The sequence below is a fragment of the Xenopus laevis genome, chromosome 5S (genome assembly GCF_017654675.1).
Source record: "Xenopus laevis strain J_2021 chromosome 5S, Xenopus_laevis_v10.1, whole genome shotgun sequence".
Classification (NCBI taxonomy): Eukaryota; Metazoa; Chordata; class Amphibia; order Anura; family Pipidae; genus Xenopus; species Xenopus laevis.
The window spans coordinates 119,536,790-119,554,105 of record NC_054380.1 but is presented as its reverse complement, the minus strand read 5'-3'; the positions used below and the strand labels follow the sequence as shown (position 1 = coordinate 119,554,105).

General features: G+C 41.4%; 1 protein-coding gene across 1 annotated transcript; it reads left to right on the top strand.

Annotated features, from left to right (window-relative positions):
- The first annotated feature begins 2,848 nt into the window (after window positions 1–2,848).
- Window positions 2,849–16,858, top strand: LOC108718215 (interleukin-20 receptor subunit beta). Its single transcript, XM_018265900.2, has 7 exons — window positions 2,849–3,122; window positions 9,903–10,026; window positions 11,142–11,329; window positions 11,508–11,632; window positions 11,730–11,880; window positions 13,181–13,326; window positions 15,873–16,858. The coding sequence occupies exons 1-7, from the start codon at window positions 3,050–3,052 to the stop codon at window positions 16,011–16,013; spliced, it is 948 nt and encodes a 315-aa protein (XP_018121389.1). The 5' UTR covers window positions 2,849–3,049; the 3' UTR covers window positions 16,014–16,858.
- The last annotated feature ends 458 nt before the right edge of the window (window positions 16,859–17,316 follow it).

The following is a 17,316-nucleotide window of genomic DNA, read 5'->3' as shown; positions in this document are numbered from 1 at the left end:
GTTCTGAAAAACACTGAAGACCCATTGCTGGAGGGCTGCATGGTGAACATCCATGATGTACCTACAGGAATATCCAGCGATTATTAACTGCACTCCATAAGACAACATTACAGGGGAAAATAAAGTATAACTAAACAGTCAGTTGTGTTCTACCCTTCCTTGTTTTTTTTAAGACAGAATAAAGGGAGATGAAGCTGGCATTAGAGAGGATGGTTAGTAGCAGGTTGCAGTAGTCTAAGGGGGATAGGATAAGGGCATGTACATTTTTTTCATTTTTGCTTGACAGAATAGGGGTCAGATTATGTCGATTTTTTTTATAGGAGAAAGTGACACATAGAAATGATGTTACTAAAGAGGGAGGGGGGAGTGTCAAGGATTACATTCAGACATGGGGTGTAGGGCCAGGTTTAGGTGGAGAGATTATATTAGTGGAGTACCGCAGGGCTCTGTACTAGGTCCCTTGCTTTTCAACTTGTTTATTAATGACCTGGAGGTGGGCATTGAAAGTACTGTTTCTATTTTTGCAGATGATACTAATTTGTGCAGAACTATAGGTTCCATGCAGGATGCTGCCACTTTGCAAAGTGATTTGTCTAAATTGGAAAACTGGGCAGCAAACTGGAAAATGAGGTTCAATGTTGATAAATGCAGGTTATGCACTTTGGCAAAAATAATATAAATGCAAGTTATACACTAAATGGCAGTGTGTTGGGAGTTTCCTTAAATGAGAAGGATCTAGGGCTTTTTGTAGATAACAAGTTGTCTAATTCTGGGCAGTGTCATTCTGTGGCTACTAAAGCAAATAAAGTTCTGTCTTGCATAAAAAAGGGCATTAACTCAAGGGATGAAAACATAATTATGCCTCCTTATAGGTCCCTGGTGAGGCCTCATCTGGAGTATGCAGTGCAGTTTTGGACTCCAGTCCTTAAGAGGGATATAAATGAGCTGGAGAGAGTGCAGAGACTAAGTGCAACTAAACTGGTTAGAGGGACGGAAGACTTAAATTATGAGGGGAGACTGTCAAGGTTGGGGTTGTTTTCTCTGGAAAAAAGGCGCTTGCGAGGGGACATGATTACACTTTACAAGTACATTAGAGGACATTATAGACAAATAGCAGGGGACCTTTTTACCCATAAAGAGAATCACCGTACCAGAGACCTCCCCTTTAGACTAGAAGAAAATTTTTTTAATTTGAAGCAACGTAGGTGTTTTTTTAGGACAGTGAGGTTGGGGAATGCACTGCCGGGTGATGTTGTGATGCTGATTCTGTTAATGACTTTAAGAATGGCTTGGATGATTTCTTGGACAGACATAATATCAAAGGCTATTGTGATACTAAACTCTATAGTTAGTATAGGTATGGGTATATATAATTTATGTGAAAAGTATGGAGGGGTGTGTGTATGGATTCTGGGTTTTCATTTGGAGGGGTTGAACTTGATGGACTTTGTCTTTTTTCAACCTGATTTAACTATGTAACTATGTAACTATCAGTTCAGTCTTTGTTAGGCTCAGTTTGCGATGCCATTGATTCATCCAAGAGGAGATAGCTAGGAGCTAAACATTGGGTTGATATATTTGCATATCATCAGGCTACAAATAAATTGAAGTCAAATGTATGAAACCACCCAAAGACAGAGTGTATAGAGAGATCTACAGGGGATCAAGTACTGAACTTGGGAGTGCACCCACATTTAAAGTGGACCTGTCACCCAGACACAAAAATCTGTATAATAAAAGTCCTTTTCAAATTAAACATGAAATCCAATTTCTATTTTTTATTAAAGCATTCATAGCTGTTGTAAGCTCATTTAAAAATCTCAGCTGTCAATCAAATATTGTCTGCCCCTCCTCTATGCCCGTGGCATAGAGGCGGGGCAGACAATTACTTTCACTTTCAGTTCAGCACTTCTTAGATGTCACTGCTCTCCCCACATTCCCCCTGTTCTCTTTACCATATAACTGTGTAGTCAGGGCATGGGGATGGACATCGGGTCCCCCATTCTGGTGCACAAACAAAATTCTGAGATGATGCAAGACTTGTCTTAATAACAGTGTCCACAAAATGGCTTCTGCCTGCTTGTTATAATTTTGAAATCCCAGACTGAAGGAAACAAGATTCAAATAATTTATATAGTGCAATTAAAGTATTTTTTCCTTGACGAATCTGATAAAATAGGATTTTGAATCATTTTTTTGGGTGACAGGTCCCCTTTAAGGGAACCGGAAGCAAGATTTTGTAAGAATAAGAGAAAGAGAAGGATTGGTTAGAAATAAGAGAACCAGGATACCGATAATAAAAGTCCCTGGTGTGTAGCAGGCCAACATTTTTATACTCGATTTCCCCCTAGTAACACCACCAGGCAAATCCCACTCCCCCTGATAATGTCTATGTCTATACTCCCCTCTCTGGAGCCAATAGCAAAGAGTATATAAGGTTGGGTCGGGTTGCAGGGCGAAAATGTGACTTTGGGGTGAAATTTCTGACCCAAACATCACTAACATAGGCCTGTTTGAATTAAAAATTCTGGAAGCTAGGGAAGAGCCGAATGCATGAGAAGCTGAGCAAGAGTAAATAGTGTACATATATCTATAGAGGTGGGATCTGTTTGTGGATGACACATTTTGTTTTTGAGTAATTTGAGTGTAGATGGTGATTCTGTTGATGAGGGATGGGCATGTGATACAAATAGCACCACTAATATTAATATTTGGAATCAACAAGTTTATTTGCTGATTAATATTTAGTAACTAGGGCAGCCTGTCCTCCTCACATTCCTGCTTATTAAGCAGTGTATCAGGGTTAGAGGCACCTAGAGTTCCTTGTCAGATGAGCTGCATGTTGTCACTGATGAATAATGTATGGCTGAGTCCCTCCCCTCCCCAGAGCAGGTTAGTCTGCTGGTGCAGAACAAGATTCTCCAGTCTCACTGCTGGTCCGACATGCTGGTTATTAGCAGAGTCTCACTCACAGAGCTGCCCGGGATGGAAGCAAAGATCCACAGAACCAGTGGCCATGGGAAGATTCTGGTGTAGCTGAAGTGGAACCATGGGCTTCTTCCCATTTTACATCTTCCTAGAGGTGTCGGTGGTGATGGTTTGTGCCTCTGTGACTTCAACAGGTAACTTTACTCTACTCCAAGTTTAGGTTGCAGCACTGCAGGGCAGGTGTTGGCAGAGCAAGCGAGGTTCAGACTTAGCTGACAACTCCAAGCATCCTCGGCTAATCAGAAGCCTATGCAGAACATCCCTGACTGAGGCTGTGTTTAGAGATGCCCTTCTCATACTGGAATAACTTGGCACAGGTTTCTTGAGTCAGAGCAATAGTTCTTAACTCAGTGGTGGGGCACTTGACCGCTTTTAGGTGCCTCTCTCTCTTACAGGTGTTCCATCAAAATAAGTGAACTGCTCATTTAGTCAAGATGACTCATTTCTGGCCACGGAATGCCTGGCCTACAAACTGTTTTGCTGGATACAATTTAATACCAGTCATTTGCCCATGACATCGAACTATTGAGCAGGGGAAAGTTGTGCTCACCACTATTTTTTAAAACCTAAGGCGGGGGTGCAATGAGGCTGTGACCACAAAATACATATAGACAAATACAAGAGTCCTCTGCACTCAACCCATTATCAATATATTTAAGACAGCGATATTTTGTGCATACTGCTACTAAAAAATGCCTTACCCTTTAAACAAAACAGGGATTGTTTGTCCATATATTGCAATATATTTAAGCTGGCCAACTAAGTCAAAGTCATCCCATATCTGGCCAGTCCTATGCTCAATTTTCATCTGATTCATTAAGAATTCTATTGCTTCATTATACATTTTACAAAGGGACTAAGTTTTACCTGTAACTTAACTTGCTGCTTTCAAAGTAAAACTCCCAAACTTGGCTGCCCTTTTATTAGACACCAGTGGGATCACCTGACTATAGCTGGGAAGGGTGGGAGCTACAACATGGTATATATATATAATATATCAAATATATATATATCAAAACAAAAAAGTCCAGACCAATATAATGCAAAAAGGAAAATTGCTTTATCTGAAAATCTGCAACGTTTCGAAGCTCCCGCTTCTTTCTCACTGAAAAAGAAGCGTGAGCTTCGAAAAGTTGCAGATTTTCAGATAAAGCAATTTTCCTTTTTGCATTATATTGGTCTGGACTTTTTTGTTTTGATATATATTTTGTCCAGTATATGGACTAAGTCCGAGACAGGGACTCCGCTCCTATATGCAATATATATATATGCAATTCCAGCCTGAGTACCTCTGTGTTCTCTCCTTAAGTGAGTGGGTTTTCTGTACAAACATACAGGCAGGTTGACTGGCTCCTGATGAAGCTACACATAGCGAATGTGTTATGGAAGATTGTAAGCTCCACTAGGGCAAAGACTGATGTGAACAATGTAAAATCTCTGCAAAGTGCTGTATTATATAAATAATCAATAATAATTGAATTTAGGGCAACCAATAACAAAAGCATAGATATTTCTTTGTGCTTGAGTGGGAGGGGGTTATGTAAACAAGGCAACATACCTGGTTACAGTCAGCACACATAAGCAAACATTCTATTCAAGAGTACACTAATAACATGGCATTGGCTTAGAAATGAATCAAACTTCCAAAAAAAAATCCACAGAATGTTAACCCTTTCATTGCCAGTCTGGTCTAGTTGAGGGATAGGAGTGGTGTCATCTGAGTTAAATCACTTTTCACCTGGGCAGCAGTACACGTGAAAATACCTTTGCAATGCAGGACAAACGTTTGGTGGGATGTCCATCCAAAAACACAAGTCATGCTTTTACTAAATGTCCTGCCAAGCAACTTTTAAATGCAGAAGAATTTTTCAAATTATTAGTTGTTTTAATCCTTCCATTGCCTGCACTGATCTCAGCGTTGGTAGTTGGGTCTTATTTTCTTCATTCTCTTCATTCTTCATGACATTAACGTGGCTCATCATCCCTTCTCTCCCAAAATCTTTTACCCATTCCCCAGCAATACCCCAGAGGTTTACAGGCAGGGCCGCCATCAGAAATCATGGGGCCCCACACAACAAAATTTTCTGGGGGGATCAGGGGCCCTTCCTTGGGGGGATCAGGGGCCCTTGGAGCTTTAGGGGCCAGCATGAGGCTTCAAGGGGCCCTTCCTTGGGGGGGAATCAGGGGCCCTTCCTTTGGGGGGATCAGGGGCCCTGCATTAGGGCTTCAGGGGCCCCGCATGGGGCTTCAAGGGGCCCCGCATTAGGGCTTCAAGGGGCCCCGCATTAGGGCTTCAAGGGGCCCCGCATTAGGGCTTCAAGGGGGCCCGCATTAGGGCTTCAAGGGGCCCCGCATTAGGGCTTCAAGGGGCCCCGCATTAGGGCTTCAAGGGGCCCCGCATTAGGGCTTCAAGGGGCCCCGCATTAGGGCTTCAAGGGGCCCCGCATTAGGGCTTCAAGGGGCCCCGCATTAGGGCTTAAGGGGCCTGGGGGCTTAAGGGGCCCGCACGGCGGTTTAGGGGCTCTCATTGGTGGTCAGTGGCTCATTGGTGGTCAGTGGCGGGATCAGGGGCTCACATTGGTGGTCAGTGGCACTTACCTGCAACTCCAGTGGCGACTTCTTCTCCTGTGCGGTCTTCTTATTCCTCCAGCGGTGTCTTCAGCGTCTTCGGCGTATCCAGGAAGCCGTTCCATCTCCAGGAAGACGATCCTTCTCCAGACGCGTCTTCTATCTTCTGTGTGCAGGCGGCAGGCTGCGGCGGTTTAAATAGAGTTGCGCCCGTGCGTACTGACGTCACGCGTACGCACGGGACGCAACCAGTGTAAATTTCGCCGGCTAAATTAATTCAGTGCGGCGCGGCCGGGCCCCCCTCAAAGTTAAAAATCCTGCGGGCCCGGGAGGACTGTACCCCCTTTGACCCCCTGATGGCGGCCCTGTTTACAGGGGTTGTTCACCTTTACGGCAGAGACACACGCTTAGATTCGGGGAGATTTAGTCGCCAAATCTCCTTAGTGACAAATCTCCTCTTCTTCAGGACAACTAATCTCCCTGAACTGCCTCCCGCCGAAATATATCTTAACATTATAAATAGTGAGAGGCAGTGGATATCAGCTTCTAGGGTTGCCACCTGACCGGTATTTTTTTCCAGAAAAGGTGGCAACCCTATGTGCTAGGGATGCCGATATCCACTGCCTCTCACTGTATAAAATGTGTTAGGGATGCAGATAGGGTTGCCACCTTTTCTGGAAAAAAATACCGGCCAGGTGGCAACCCTAGATGCTGATATCCACTGCCTCTCACTATTTATAATGTGCTAAGGATATGGATATCCACTACCTCTCACTGTTTATAATGTGGTAGGGATCCCAATATCCACTGTTTTATCAATCAATATAATGCACTTGGGATGCCTCCGATGAGACTGCAGTATAATTCGCCATGCATTTGCAAAGTTTTTTCCCCACAATTCCAGTATAATTATGACCAAATGGGGGATTTGCATGTGACACAATGACACATTTTGATGGGACACAGTTGTGTTGAAAATATTTGGAGTTGGCACAGTGTCAGATCTGGAGCTTGGTGTCAAAATACCATTTGCACGTGATGTTTTTGTTTTGAAACTTCAAGTCTTGGAATTTCCACTTCTATATGTTTCCAGGCCTTCGTTCCCAAGTAACCAGGCAGCAGTTTGTAAGCCAAAATCCCTAGAAGAGGGTCTGAAAAAACATAGAAAACATAAGAATAAAGTTGAAACTCACAATCTCTGTTTTAATTTGGTTGCAAGCAGATAGCATCATCATCTGTAGGCTGGAAACCTATCAGGCTAATAATCGAAAAACCTAAAACTGATAAACGAAGGCAAATGGAAAAGTTATTTAGAATAGACAGTACTGGCTGTGACTCCTGAAACAATGTAGCAGAAGGCAGGTGATTAAAGCTGATTACAAATTCCAGGGATTACAGGAATAGATAAAATAATGAATCATTCAGTTGTATTTACGAATAACGTTAAAACCGTTGTATATTGTATATAAATTGCTTAGAATTACATAGTATTTTTTTCCTTTTCCCATTCTTTAAGCCTTTGTAAGATTTCTGTTTTGGAGATAAGGTTCAAGGATGTTCAAGGTCTCAGGTTAAGTGCTTTTCTATTGAAGTACAAGTGTGAATTACAGCCTTATGCGTTTCGTGTTCTCACAACACTTTGTCATAGAGCCTATGACTGTGTTGTGAGAACACGAAACGCGTAAGGCTGTAATTCACACTTGTACTTCAATAAAGACTCTCTTTTACTAAATGTGACTGGAGGATTGCTCTTTGAGTGCTTACCCTACAAACAATATGTCAATATTGAAAGTGTCTAAAGTCACAGACCCGTGCCTTAAACATGTATCTGGCGCCAAGCCCAGGGGGCAGCGAGGCCACTATAAGCAAAGTTTGCCAAATATGAGCGAATTGCGAAAACCGTCTTCAATTGGATGCAATGTCAACCAAAAAAATGAAAGGCCATCAACCAAGACGTGCCATTGAATGTCATAACCCTATAATAAACATTTAACCAAATAATTCATATGCATTTTTAGAGCCCTGCATTTTGATGAATTCACATTCATAATAGTTTGATGGTATATTTATAACAGTATATGTGTGCTGGTGTAGCTTACATGATCAGTGCTGCTACTGTTTACTCACTCCATGCAAAGTCTGTCCTTCCTTATTATTGGCAAAGCCTGTTCTATGGGCTTTGTTTGCACAAGGCTGGGTTTCTACTGCTGTCATGGTCATGGTTCCATATCATTGGAAATACACCAAGTTTGACCAGGTTGGTGCCCATATTGTACTTCCACTTTAAGACTCAGTATTATTCTGAGAATAATGGTACATGGAGTGTCTCTTTGCCAGAATAACCCCCTAAAATCACAATTCTCAAGGCTCTTATTAATTTGAATGCAAAATGCATGTCTGAAGTCAGACCACAAGGAGCCAGCAGCATCGCTGCCATGGGTTTTTACTTTCGAGTGAACGGGAACTGGCAGTTGTGGGTTTGGGCTATACTAGATCTCTAATGAAAATGAAATGAAACCTAAGGGGAAAAAAGCTCATATGGATATCAGCCCCTGTCATCTGATGCAGAGCGGTATATTCATTGCACAGTGCTGCTTTATTGAGCATTTATTTATTTGGCTGGAGCCTTTGGGAGGGCAGGGAATAACTATGGGTGTACCAATGTAACTAGGCACATTATAGTTTAAATGGATTTCTGCTATATATACCTGTAATTAGATTCACATCTACATAAAACACGAGGCTCTGCACATGTAAACATCAGCCTCACTGGGAATTTTAACATGTAGAGCTGGTTTGTCAAATATGCACCAAACAAAAAAAGAAAATCTGTTTAAATGGAATTTAGAAAATGTTTTCTGTTTTCATATAAATTCAGTTCAAATGAATTGCAGTGTGACTTTCTCAGAAACAGGGATGGGGGTGAAATATGAAAACATTTTAAGCATAAACACCTGCACCTGTGGGGTTTGGCTCTGGACTTTCTGTACCCTCCAATAAGGATTGCAATTCCCTCTTCATCCAGAGCTACAATTTATGGTGGTGGGGCCTTGCCTGGGCAAATAAGGTGTTGTGGGGCCCTTACATTTATATATATAGTAAGATGACTATATAAATAATTTAGACCAAGTACATTTTAAGCATAAAGTAAATTAAAACTTGTGAAATCACTCACCAAGATAGAAACGTGGCCCAGGTGCTCCAGGCCCTCATGTCAGGGGAGCGGACAATCTGTATACAAAGCGTAAATGTTGGTGCAGGGCACACTGATAACTCACGTATTAATCAGACCAAAGTTTGTAGATAAAAAAATGAATACTTTATTTATAGCATCATCTCTCGCCTGACGCGTTTCGTGTCACTAGGACACTTACGTCCTAGTGACATGAAACGCGTCAGACGAGAGATGAGAAAATGCAAGAAGAAAATGCAAGAAGAGCAAGTTGTTGCAAATACTGTTAATAAATGGGATTTTTCAAGCAACTGACTGCGGCCAATTAACAGGCCCTGCAACTGTGCTTACAGCCATAAATGACTCTTTGGGAGTGTATAGCAACACCCATGTATTTCAGGATTTCTGAGAGCCATGTCCAACCCCATATGGTAGAAAAGGGACTAAGTTTGCTTGGGAGCAGGAAGCCATAGCAACCAATAAGATATTTGCTTTTAAACAGGCGATCAGTAAAGTCTACCTGCTGATTGGTTACTATGGGTTACTGCTCCTGGGCTAACTTACTGCCTTTTATTACATTACCCCCCTAAAGCTGCACTAATATTTCTGCATGGAGATGTAAGAATCCCTTTGTTCTGGTGTCTTTCTGAATTTCCCTTTTAATTCCACCCTCACAGATAAGATGTTCATTGACCCCTCAATCCAAAAGCCACAATTCTCTGCCACACTGATATTCACCACTTTTCCCCTAATGTATCCTTCTTGCCTTGCACCCAGGGGCACACCAGCCACTTTCCTTCACTCATGGAAATCTCCATTTCTTTAACCAAAGAGAACACACCATCCCTGCTAGTTCCTGATGAAGACTATTTTGACCTTAAACAACTTCTCAATGCCACTTCTACCATTTGCAGCCCTGTCTCTGATATTCATTTTGGCGCTTTCCATACCATGTCCCTTTTAACATCACCAGTCCACTCCCCAACTTCCTATAATCAACCAATTGCCAGTTCTTCCACCCAATCCCTCTCATCAACCAAGTTGTGATTCCTCTGCTTACTCCCATTACTTATATGAAAGCAATAAAATGCTTGCGCAAGTCTAGATAAACATTCACATTTCCCCTCCTTTCTAAGTGTATGTCTATTCTTATGAAATGTTGTTCTATTCCTAGAACAAGCCAAGCTTTCCACTCCAAGGAATATTTACATGAATTCCTCCAACATGAAGCACTATCTGCATTGGGATCCCATCCTAAATGATGAAGGAACTGTGAAATACTCAGTTCGGGTTCAAGGGTAAGAACTTGCAACTACATTTTAGGCTTATTTGGTCTTTTTAAATTTGTATAGTTGTGTATGGTGCTTGGCTGGTGTCTGGGAGAATGGAGTCGGTGCTGTACTGTTTGTAGCAGATTTGGATATGGATGTTCTGTCTGAACAGTGACTTTACTCCTTATCTCAATGCCCAGGCACTGTACAAGCACATTCCGTAATGAGATTTCAATATCTGGCAGCCCTGTCTAGATACTCTACACTAACTCGCACTGAAGTTGGTTATCCTTGATTCCATTGGGCAGATTTTCGATGATTCGCCATCGTTACCGTTTTCAGGCACTTCGCCGATTTACTAACGGGCACAGGCGTAACTTCGCTAGCGAAAGAAACAGACACTAGCAGTCATTCGCACCAGACGAATTTTGGACGTTACTCCACAAATTCACTAAGATGCGGATTTGACTGAGCTTTACGTCTTTTGTCAGACTTGCCTTCACCAGCTCAGGCCAGGTGAAGTGCATTGGAGTGTATAGATCACAAAAAATGGCGATGGCGTCTTTTCCTTTTTTTCAGAGTGATAGCCTGCAAAAGTCCTTAAATTTTTTTCTGGGTAACCGGTTTCCCCCATACATTTTCTAACATATGGAATATTAACTATACAGTGGGCTCAAGTGTAGGGCATTATAACAACTCTATTTTCTTTATTAAGGTTCCCTGGACTTGTGTAATATAATGTATTTGCTGCAACATATACGTCCATTCAACGTTATAATTTTCCGCCGTATGCAAATTAGCCTGAGCGATGACCTCTAATGAAGTTGCGCTAGGCATAATTGAAGGCTAGCGCATCTTTGCTTTGATTGCCAAAGTAACGCTAGTGAAAATTCGCCAGCGTTCAGCGCCCAGGAAGCAACTTTGCATTTTAGTAAATTAGCGTTGTCTGAGCGAATATTTGTCTGGGGAAGTGTTGCGATGGCTGCAAAGCTGTCGCTGGCGAAATTTCACCGCTTAGTAAATTTACCCCCATGTGATGATGTAGCACTGACGCTCTGAGCCATATGTCTCCAAGAGAAAAGTTTTTATTAATTCTAAGTTCTTAGTTACTAGCACTCTAATTGGTTTTCCTGTGTTATCAGGGAGTATGAGCGCATACAGAATACGGACTGGACTTATGTAGACATTTGCCAGTCCATCACTGCTCACTGGTGCAACGTGACTGAGGAGATCGCAACCAACGTCCAGTATGAACTTCAGGTCCGAGCAGAAGTGGGAAGCCAAAAATCTGACTGGGCAAAGCTTGGACAACTCTTTAACCGTAATGCAAGTAAGCGACAACCTAATTCTGCTACTGTTTATGGTCTATACTATTCTCACCGTTAATGCTGGAAATACCCCTCTGAAGGGGGATGGATGTGAGTGATATTTATGGAATATGTTGGTGCTATACAAAATGGGTCATAATGCTAAATATGTGCTTTTTATAGCTGCGTTTTTTTCAACAGGTATCCTTACTCCTCCTGCAGTTAAATTCCATTCCTTGGGACAAGCGCTGACACTGAAAATTGAATACCTAGGACGAAATTTTGTTTATTTTGTCTTTTATTGGAAAAAAGGGGCAGAGGAGAAGGTGAGTCAGTGATTATGAAGTTGAGGTTAAAAGAGGCCCAGGTAGCATCAAACAGTGTCCATGCACTGCACTGACCCCAGAAATAATTTCTTTCTAGGTGGTCAGTAAGAAGATGAATAGAGGAGATACAATTTTTCACCTGGAAAACGTAGAAGGAGGGTATGAATATTGTGCCCAGGTGATTGCACATGCTGTGCCCATTTCCCGAAATAGTAGCAAGAGCACTGTAGTGTGTGCAACAGCAACAGGTAAGAGCATTCTACATTATGGGGCAGATTTATCAAGGGTCAAATTTTGAGTTTATGGGAGTTTCATCAACTCCCATAAACTCAAATTTGAAAAAAAAATCAAAATTTATTAAAAAAATCTAATTTTCTAAAAATGGGTGAATAGAATCGAATTGCAAATTCGAATCGAGTTTTTTCACCAAAATTTAAAAAATTTTTTTTTTTTTTTCAAAAGTCGAATCGAATTTGCACTATTCCCTAGTCTTCAAATTACACTAAAATAAACTCGAAATTCTTTTTTATATACTGAACTTATTGCACCAGCTTAAAGTTTCAGCTTGTCAATAGCAGCAATGATCCAGGACTTCAAACTTGTCACAGGGGGTCACCATCTTGGAAAGTGTCTGTGACACTCACATGCTCAGTGGGCTCTGAGCAGCTGTTGAGAAGCTAAGCTTAGGGGTCGTTGCAAATTATCAAGCAGAAAATGAGGTTGGTCTGTAATATAAGCTGATGCTACAGGGCTGATTATTAAATTCTGATGCTAATTGCACTGGTTTCTGTGTTGCCATATAGTAATTATCTGTATTACTAATCAGCCTTAATTATGTATCATAGACAGCACCTTTCACGGGTTTCTTTTCTTTAAAATGCCTTTATTGAGACATGGGCTCTGACCCCGACAATCTGCTGACTTAATACCTTGTTACTAATCAGTCTTACACTGTAACATTTATATTCTGCATATACAGTATATTTTGCCTCTGTCCCTTAGCTCAGTAAGTGACAGCAGCACAGACATACATCTGTAGTTAAGCTTTAATTCTCCTTTAACTTACATGTTAAAATACAGAGACAGGTGTCTGTCTTTCTTTATATTTTTTACAGCTAATGCACTATGTTCATACACCCTACTCAAACTAATACACAAAGAAGTTACTGTACCTTTAGCTTAGTGTCTAATTATTTGGCCGGTGCTGCACTTATTATGGTGGTTACAAGGGGCGCAGATTCAGTTGCCGTTTCCTGGCACAAAGAAGCAGTTGCCATTGCCATAAAATATATACAGTAGGTTCCTGCTCTCAGCATTGGGTTGGGACTTTGCTTTACAATGTGTCTCTTTTTTCTTATATTTATAGAGCACCTCAAGTTATACTCAATATAACACCTATAATCTGAAATAAAGTTTTGAAAATATGAATAAAGAACAAACCCTAACCCCCCCTCTGAATGACAAAACAAAATGTTGTTGTTCTAAAGACCCTTAATATGGGTTTTAAATGTTTTTTGCAAACTCAACTCCTTCATTCTGTCTTTGCAGGATCTGGACTGTCCTCTTTAACCATTGGCCTCATATCCCTCTTTGGGATCATCGTTGGACTTGTGTTCCTGTATGCATTTCTGAGATACTTAGTCCTTGTCATGCGGTATTCATGCTGCCCGCAAGGAAAGATCCCTGAAACCCTGGTAATAACCCTACCCAGACAGGAGCAAGTCTCTATTGAATGAAATACACAGCCTTGCACAACACAATTGCTGAATACAATGCACAGCCTTGGAATGGTTTTGTGCAAAGAATATATATATATATATATATATATATATATATATATGTAGTGTAGTTATACAGGAGCTAGGCTTCCTGGGTCAAAGCCTGACCCCGAATTATCCTGGATTTAGCACTCAATTTGGTTTCTCCCTTTACCTGAGCAGTCAGGAAGGGTGAGATGTAACCTAGACAGATCAGTTATAGTAAGGATAGGTTACTCGCATTAATAAATCACTCTAGGAGTGATAGATAGTTAGGGCAATTATCCGAGTAGCTGAGGCTCCACCGAGGAATGTGAGTGGGATTATGATCCCTGGTACCAGGGTACTGTTTAGGAAAAAGGCTGAAAGCTGGGCTATACTTATACTTATACTGACCAATGGTACTTGTGAGTATATGTCTAGCCACTGCTGTTCTGTGTTCCTGTTTATATCTGATTAAACTACAAAGATTATCTTGTGCTTCAATAAATCTGTTGTTTGTGAAGATTCTCATTCATCCATGTCATAGTATATCTATAGAAATAAGTCAAATCAACTGGACTTGCTGTGTTTTTTTTCTTTGAAGACGTTTCACCAGTCATCCAACTGGCTTTCTAAATCCAGAATAATTTGTAAATCTTCCCTCAAGAATATATATCCTCTGGAATGTTGCTCCAATCAGCATAATCTGTTTATCATAATCCACAATGATGTTATTAAATTAGGTGTATTGGCAAGAGCTTTGATGTGTTATTAAACATTCCAGTGAGAGGTGCCAAAACAGTATTGTATGTGGCAATAGATGTCGCTCCCCCGTCTCTATTCAGACTTGGTTTTTCAGTTTTTACATATAGCTTCTTTAACACCTCTTTTGAACCAGTCGCTCTCCCAGTCTAGAATCTAGACTTGGCAGTATTTAAACGTGTGTCCTTTTTCTTTTAGATGTAGGTACACGGCTGAGTTCTGACCACAGGAGCTGGCTCTTCCGTGCTGCCCCATATGCTGGTGTAACTGTTGTTTGGTTTTCCCCACATTCAAATCAGAGCATTCCTCACTGCACTGAATACACAATGTTACTCTTCTTGTGCTTTGGGGTTGGGTCTTTGGGTGAACTAGTTGCTGCCTCAGTGTTTTGCTGGGTTTAAAGCAGATAGGGATGTGTTTATTAAAAATCTTTCTCCGACACACCAGCTACATATGGGAGGACCAAGTTCTTGGATTATGCTGATTGGAGCAACAGTCCAGAGGATATATTTTCTCGAAGGAAGATTTACAAGTTATTCTGAATTGAGAAAGCCAGTTGGATGACTGGTGAAACGTCTTCAAGGAAAAAAAAACACAGCAAGTCCAGTTGATTTGACTTATTTCTATAGATGTTCTATGGTTAAGTGTTGAAGAACCACTGGCACCCAATTATTGACTGTAACAGTTATATTACATGCTGCTTTCACACCGTTCCGAGGGCCCATACCCTGAGAATTAAGGTCTCATCCAGAGAAAAAGTAGGGTATAGGTACTAGTATAGAGCAGTGATCCCCAACCAGTAGCTCGTGAGCAACATGTTGCTCTCCAACCCCTTGGATGTTGCTCCCAGTGGCCTCAAAGCAGGTGATTATTTTTGAATTCCAGGCTTGGAGGCAAGTTTTGGCTGCATAAAAATTAGGTGTTCTGCCAAACAGAGTCTCAATGTAGGTTGACAGTTCACATAGGGGCTACTAAATGGCCAATAACAGCCCTTATTTGGCACCCCAAGAACATTTCTCATGCTAGTGTTGCTCCCCAACTCCTTTACTGAATGTTGCTCATAGGTTCTAAAGGTTGGGGATCCCTGGTATAGAGCAACGGTGCCATTTTACTATAAGCTTACACACACATATATATATATATTGCATAATACATTTCATTCAGCTCATTTAATTTCCCCTAGGCCTCCCATTTTCTGCAAGAAACTACCAGTGAGAAAACTCTGTGTAACTGGGGCAGAACCAGCTGAAATGGCCTGTAAAATCTTTCCATAGGCATAGCATTAGAAGAACAGTTCCCTATTTGTTCTTATTGCCCAATTACAGCAATATCATAGAAACTCCCAAGTACTAAGAAACGCTCTGTAGGGGTAAATCAGAATATTGTGGCCCTTTGCTGTCAATGTCGTCAGCCAGGGCAGTAGACGATAGCTTGTTTAAGGCTGCAGAAGCTTAATAACTGCGTATTAAAGATAGGCGAATTTAACCCATTTCACTTTGGCAAAAATTCGCCAAAATGCATTAAAGTCTATGGGTGACAATTTTGGCGCCCGTCATTTTTTTTTGATGCGCAACATTTTTTTCTGCCGTTGAAGTCTATGGGCGTCATTTCCACAGTGAAACATGGTGAAACAATTTGCTTACTGCGTATAATATATAATAATCTCCATGATACAGTCTGAGGCTGAACCAGCTTGTTATAATAGCTCTTATTTAACGCTACCGTTTTCTCATTCACAGAAGGAGCCCTTCTCCTCCCAGAAGATAATTAGACATCATTTCTTAGAGGACTGCGAGAAGATCACCAGCATTGAACCCAGCCATCAAATGACGTGTGAAGTTACAGCACAGGACTACAGTGACAAAACACAATTTCTGTGACATTGTTTACACAATGGGTTGTGAAGATATCAAAAGGCATTATATATATATATTTCATTTCGCTGCTGCCTGAATTACAGGAAATACACAATGTTTGTGCTCATCTTCTTCTGTAACTTGAATGTCATCTTAACGTGTCTTGTGTTGTATCCAAGACTTGAATATGAAGGATTCCCCATATTTAGCCCAGACTGAATATACCCTAGACTTGTGTGGGATTTTTGTTGAATCTACTGCAATGGTCTTGTCTACCTACATCAACATGGACAAGTCTCCTCACTGGGACCATGTCAATAGTGCAGTTTTGAGATGGATACAACAGCATGGATCACTGCATCAGGAGTTAACAGCATAAATTCCTGTCTGGTACAGGAATGGTTACCCAAAGCAGCAGAGAGACCACATGGCAGTTAGACGAGGGACGTGGTCTCTTGCAACTGGAACACTTGAGACTCTTCTCATATACTGCCTTATGAATCTATCTACATCGCACATATTTTCTCCATGAGGCTGAGACTGGCCTTTGTTCCTGGACAGGAAAACACATATGATATAGGGTCGATATTGGGAGAGGAATATGCTTTAGAAAGACTTGGTAAGGCTAGTTCACTCTCTATTAAATATATCTCCTCTTCATCTTCTTCTACTCACTCAACCTCCTTAAGCTGGCCATAGACGCAAAGATTTGATCATACGAATCTCTGTTTCCTACAATTTTCAGCGGATTTTGGAGTGTCCCGACATTTTCCATGCCATGTCGATCGGTTGTTTAGTTGATCGGACAGGTTAGAGAATTTCTGTCGGCTACCGATAATATGTGTGTATCGCCGATCTGACGATATCAGTGGGAGACTGTCACTAGCTTTGGTCGGACATAACTTTCATACGATTGCTGTCAGGGGCAGAACATCGGCTGATCTGTTCTTTAACTACTTTATTTGATCCGAATGGTTAGTGGCTGGTCGGGAGATGGCACTGAACGATCGTTCGTTCGTCTAATATGAAGGTAAATCTGCACGTCTATGGTCACCTTTATTCTCCTGCTCTCTAATGACTGTGAAATAGTCCAAATGGTTAGAAGCAAAAGAAGTTTTCCTGGTATCCCATTGGGCCAGTCCGACACTGCAGTTACAGTATGAACTATGAGTATATGTGAGCCAATGGCAAGTCATTGTCTCCTTCAAGTGATTGGATTCTGGAAGCCAGAGGAGCCCAATGAGAACTTTCCTATGACTACTGATATCAGCAGGCCGGGTTCTGTCAGTTTATCATACCTGATATAACCAGTTAAAACTTGGCGTGT

Excerpts from the sequence above, each read along its gene's own strand:
- LOC108718215 (XM_018265900.2), top strand. The coding sequence starts at position 3,050 with ATGGGCTTCTTCCCATTTTACATCTTCCTAGAGGTGTCGGTGGTGATG. Across the intron at positions 11,633-11,729 it reads AAAAAGGGGCAGAGGAGAAG|GTGGTCAGTAAGAAGATGAA; the intron begins GTGAGTCAGTGA and ends ATTTCTTTCTAG. Across the intron at positions 13,327-15,872 it reads GAAAGATCCCTGAAACCCTG|AAGGAGCCCTTCTCCTCCCA; the intron begins GTAATAACCCTA and ends TCTCATTCACAG.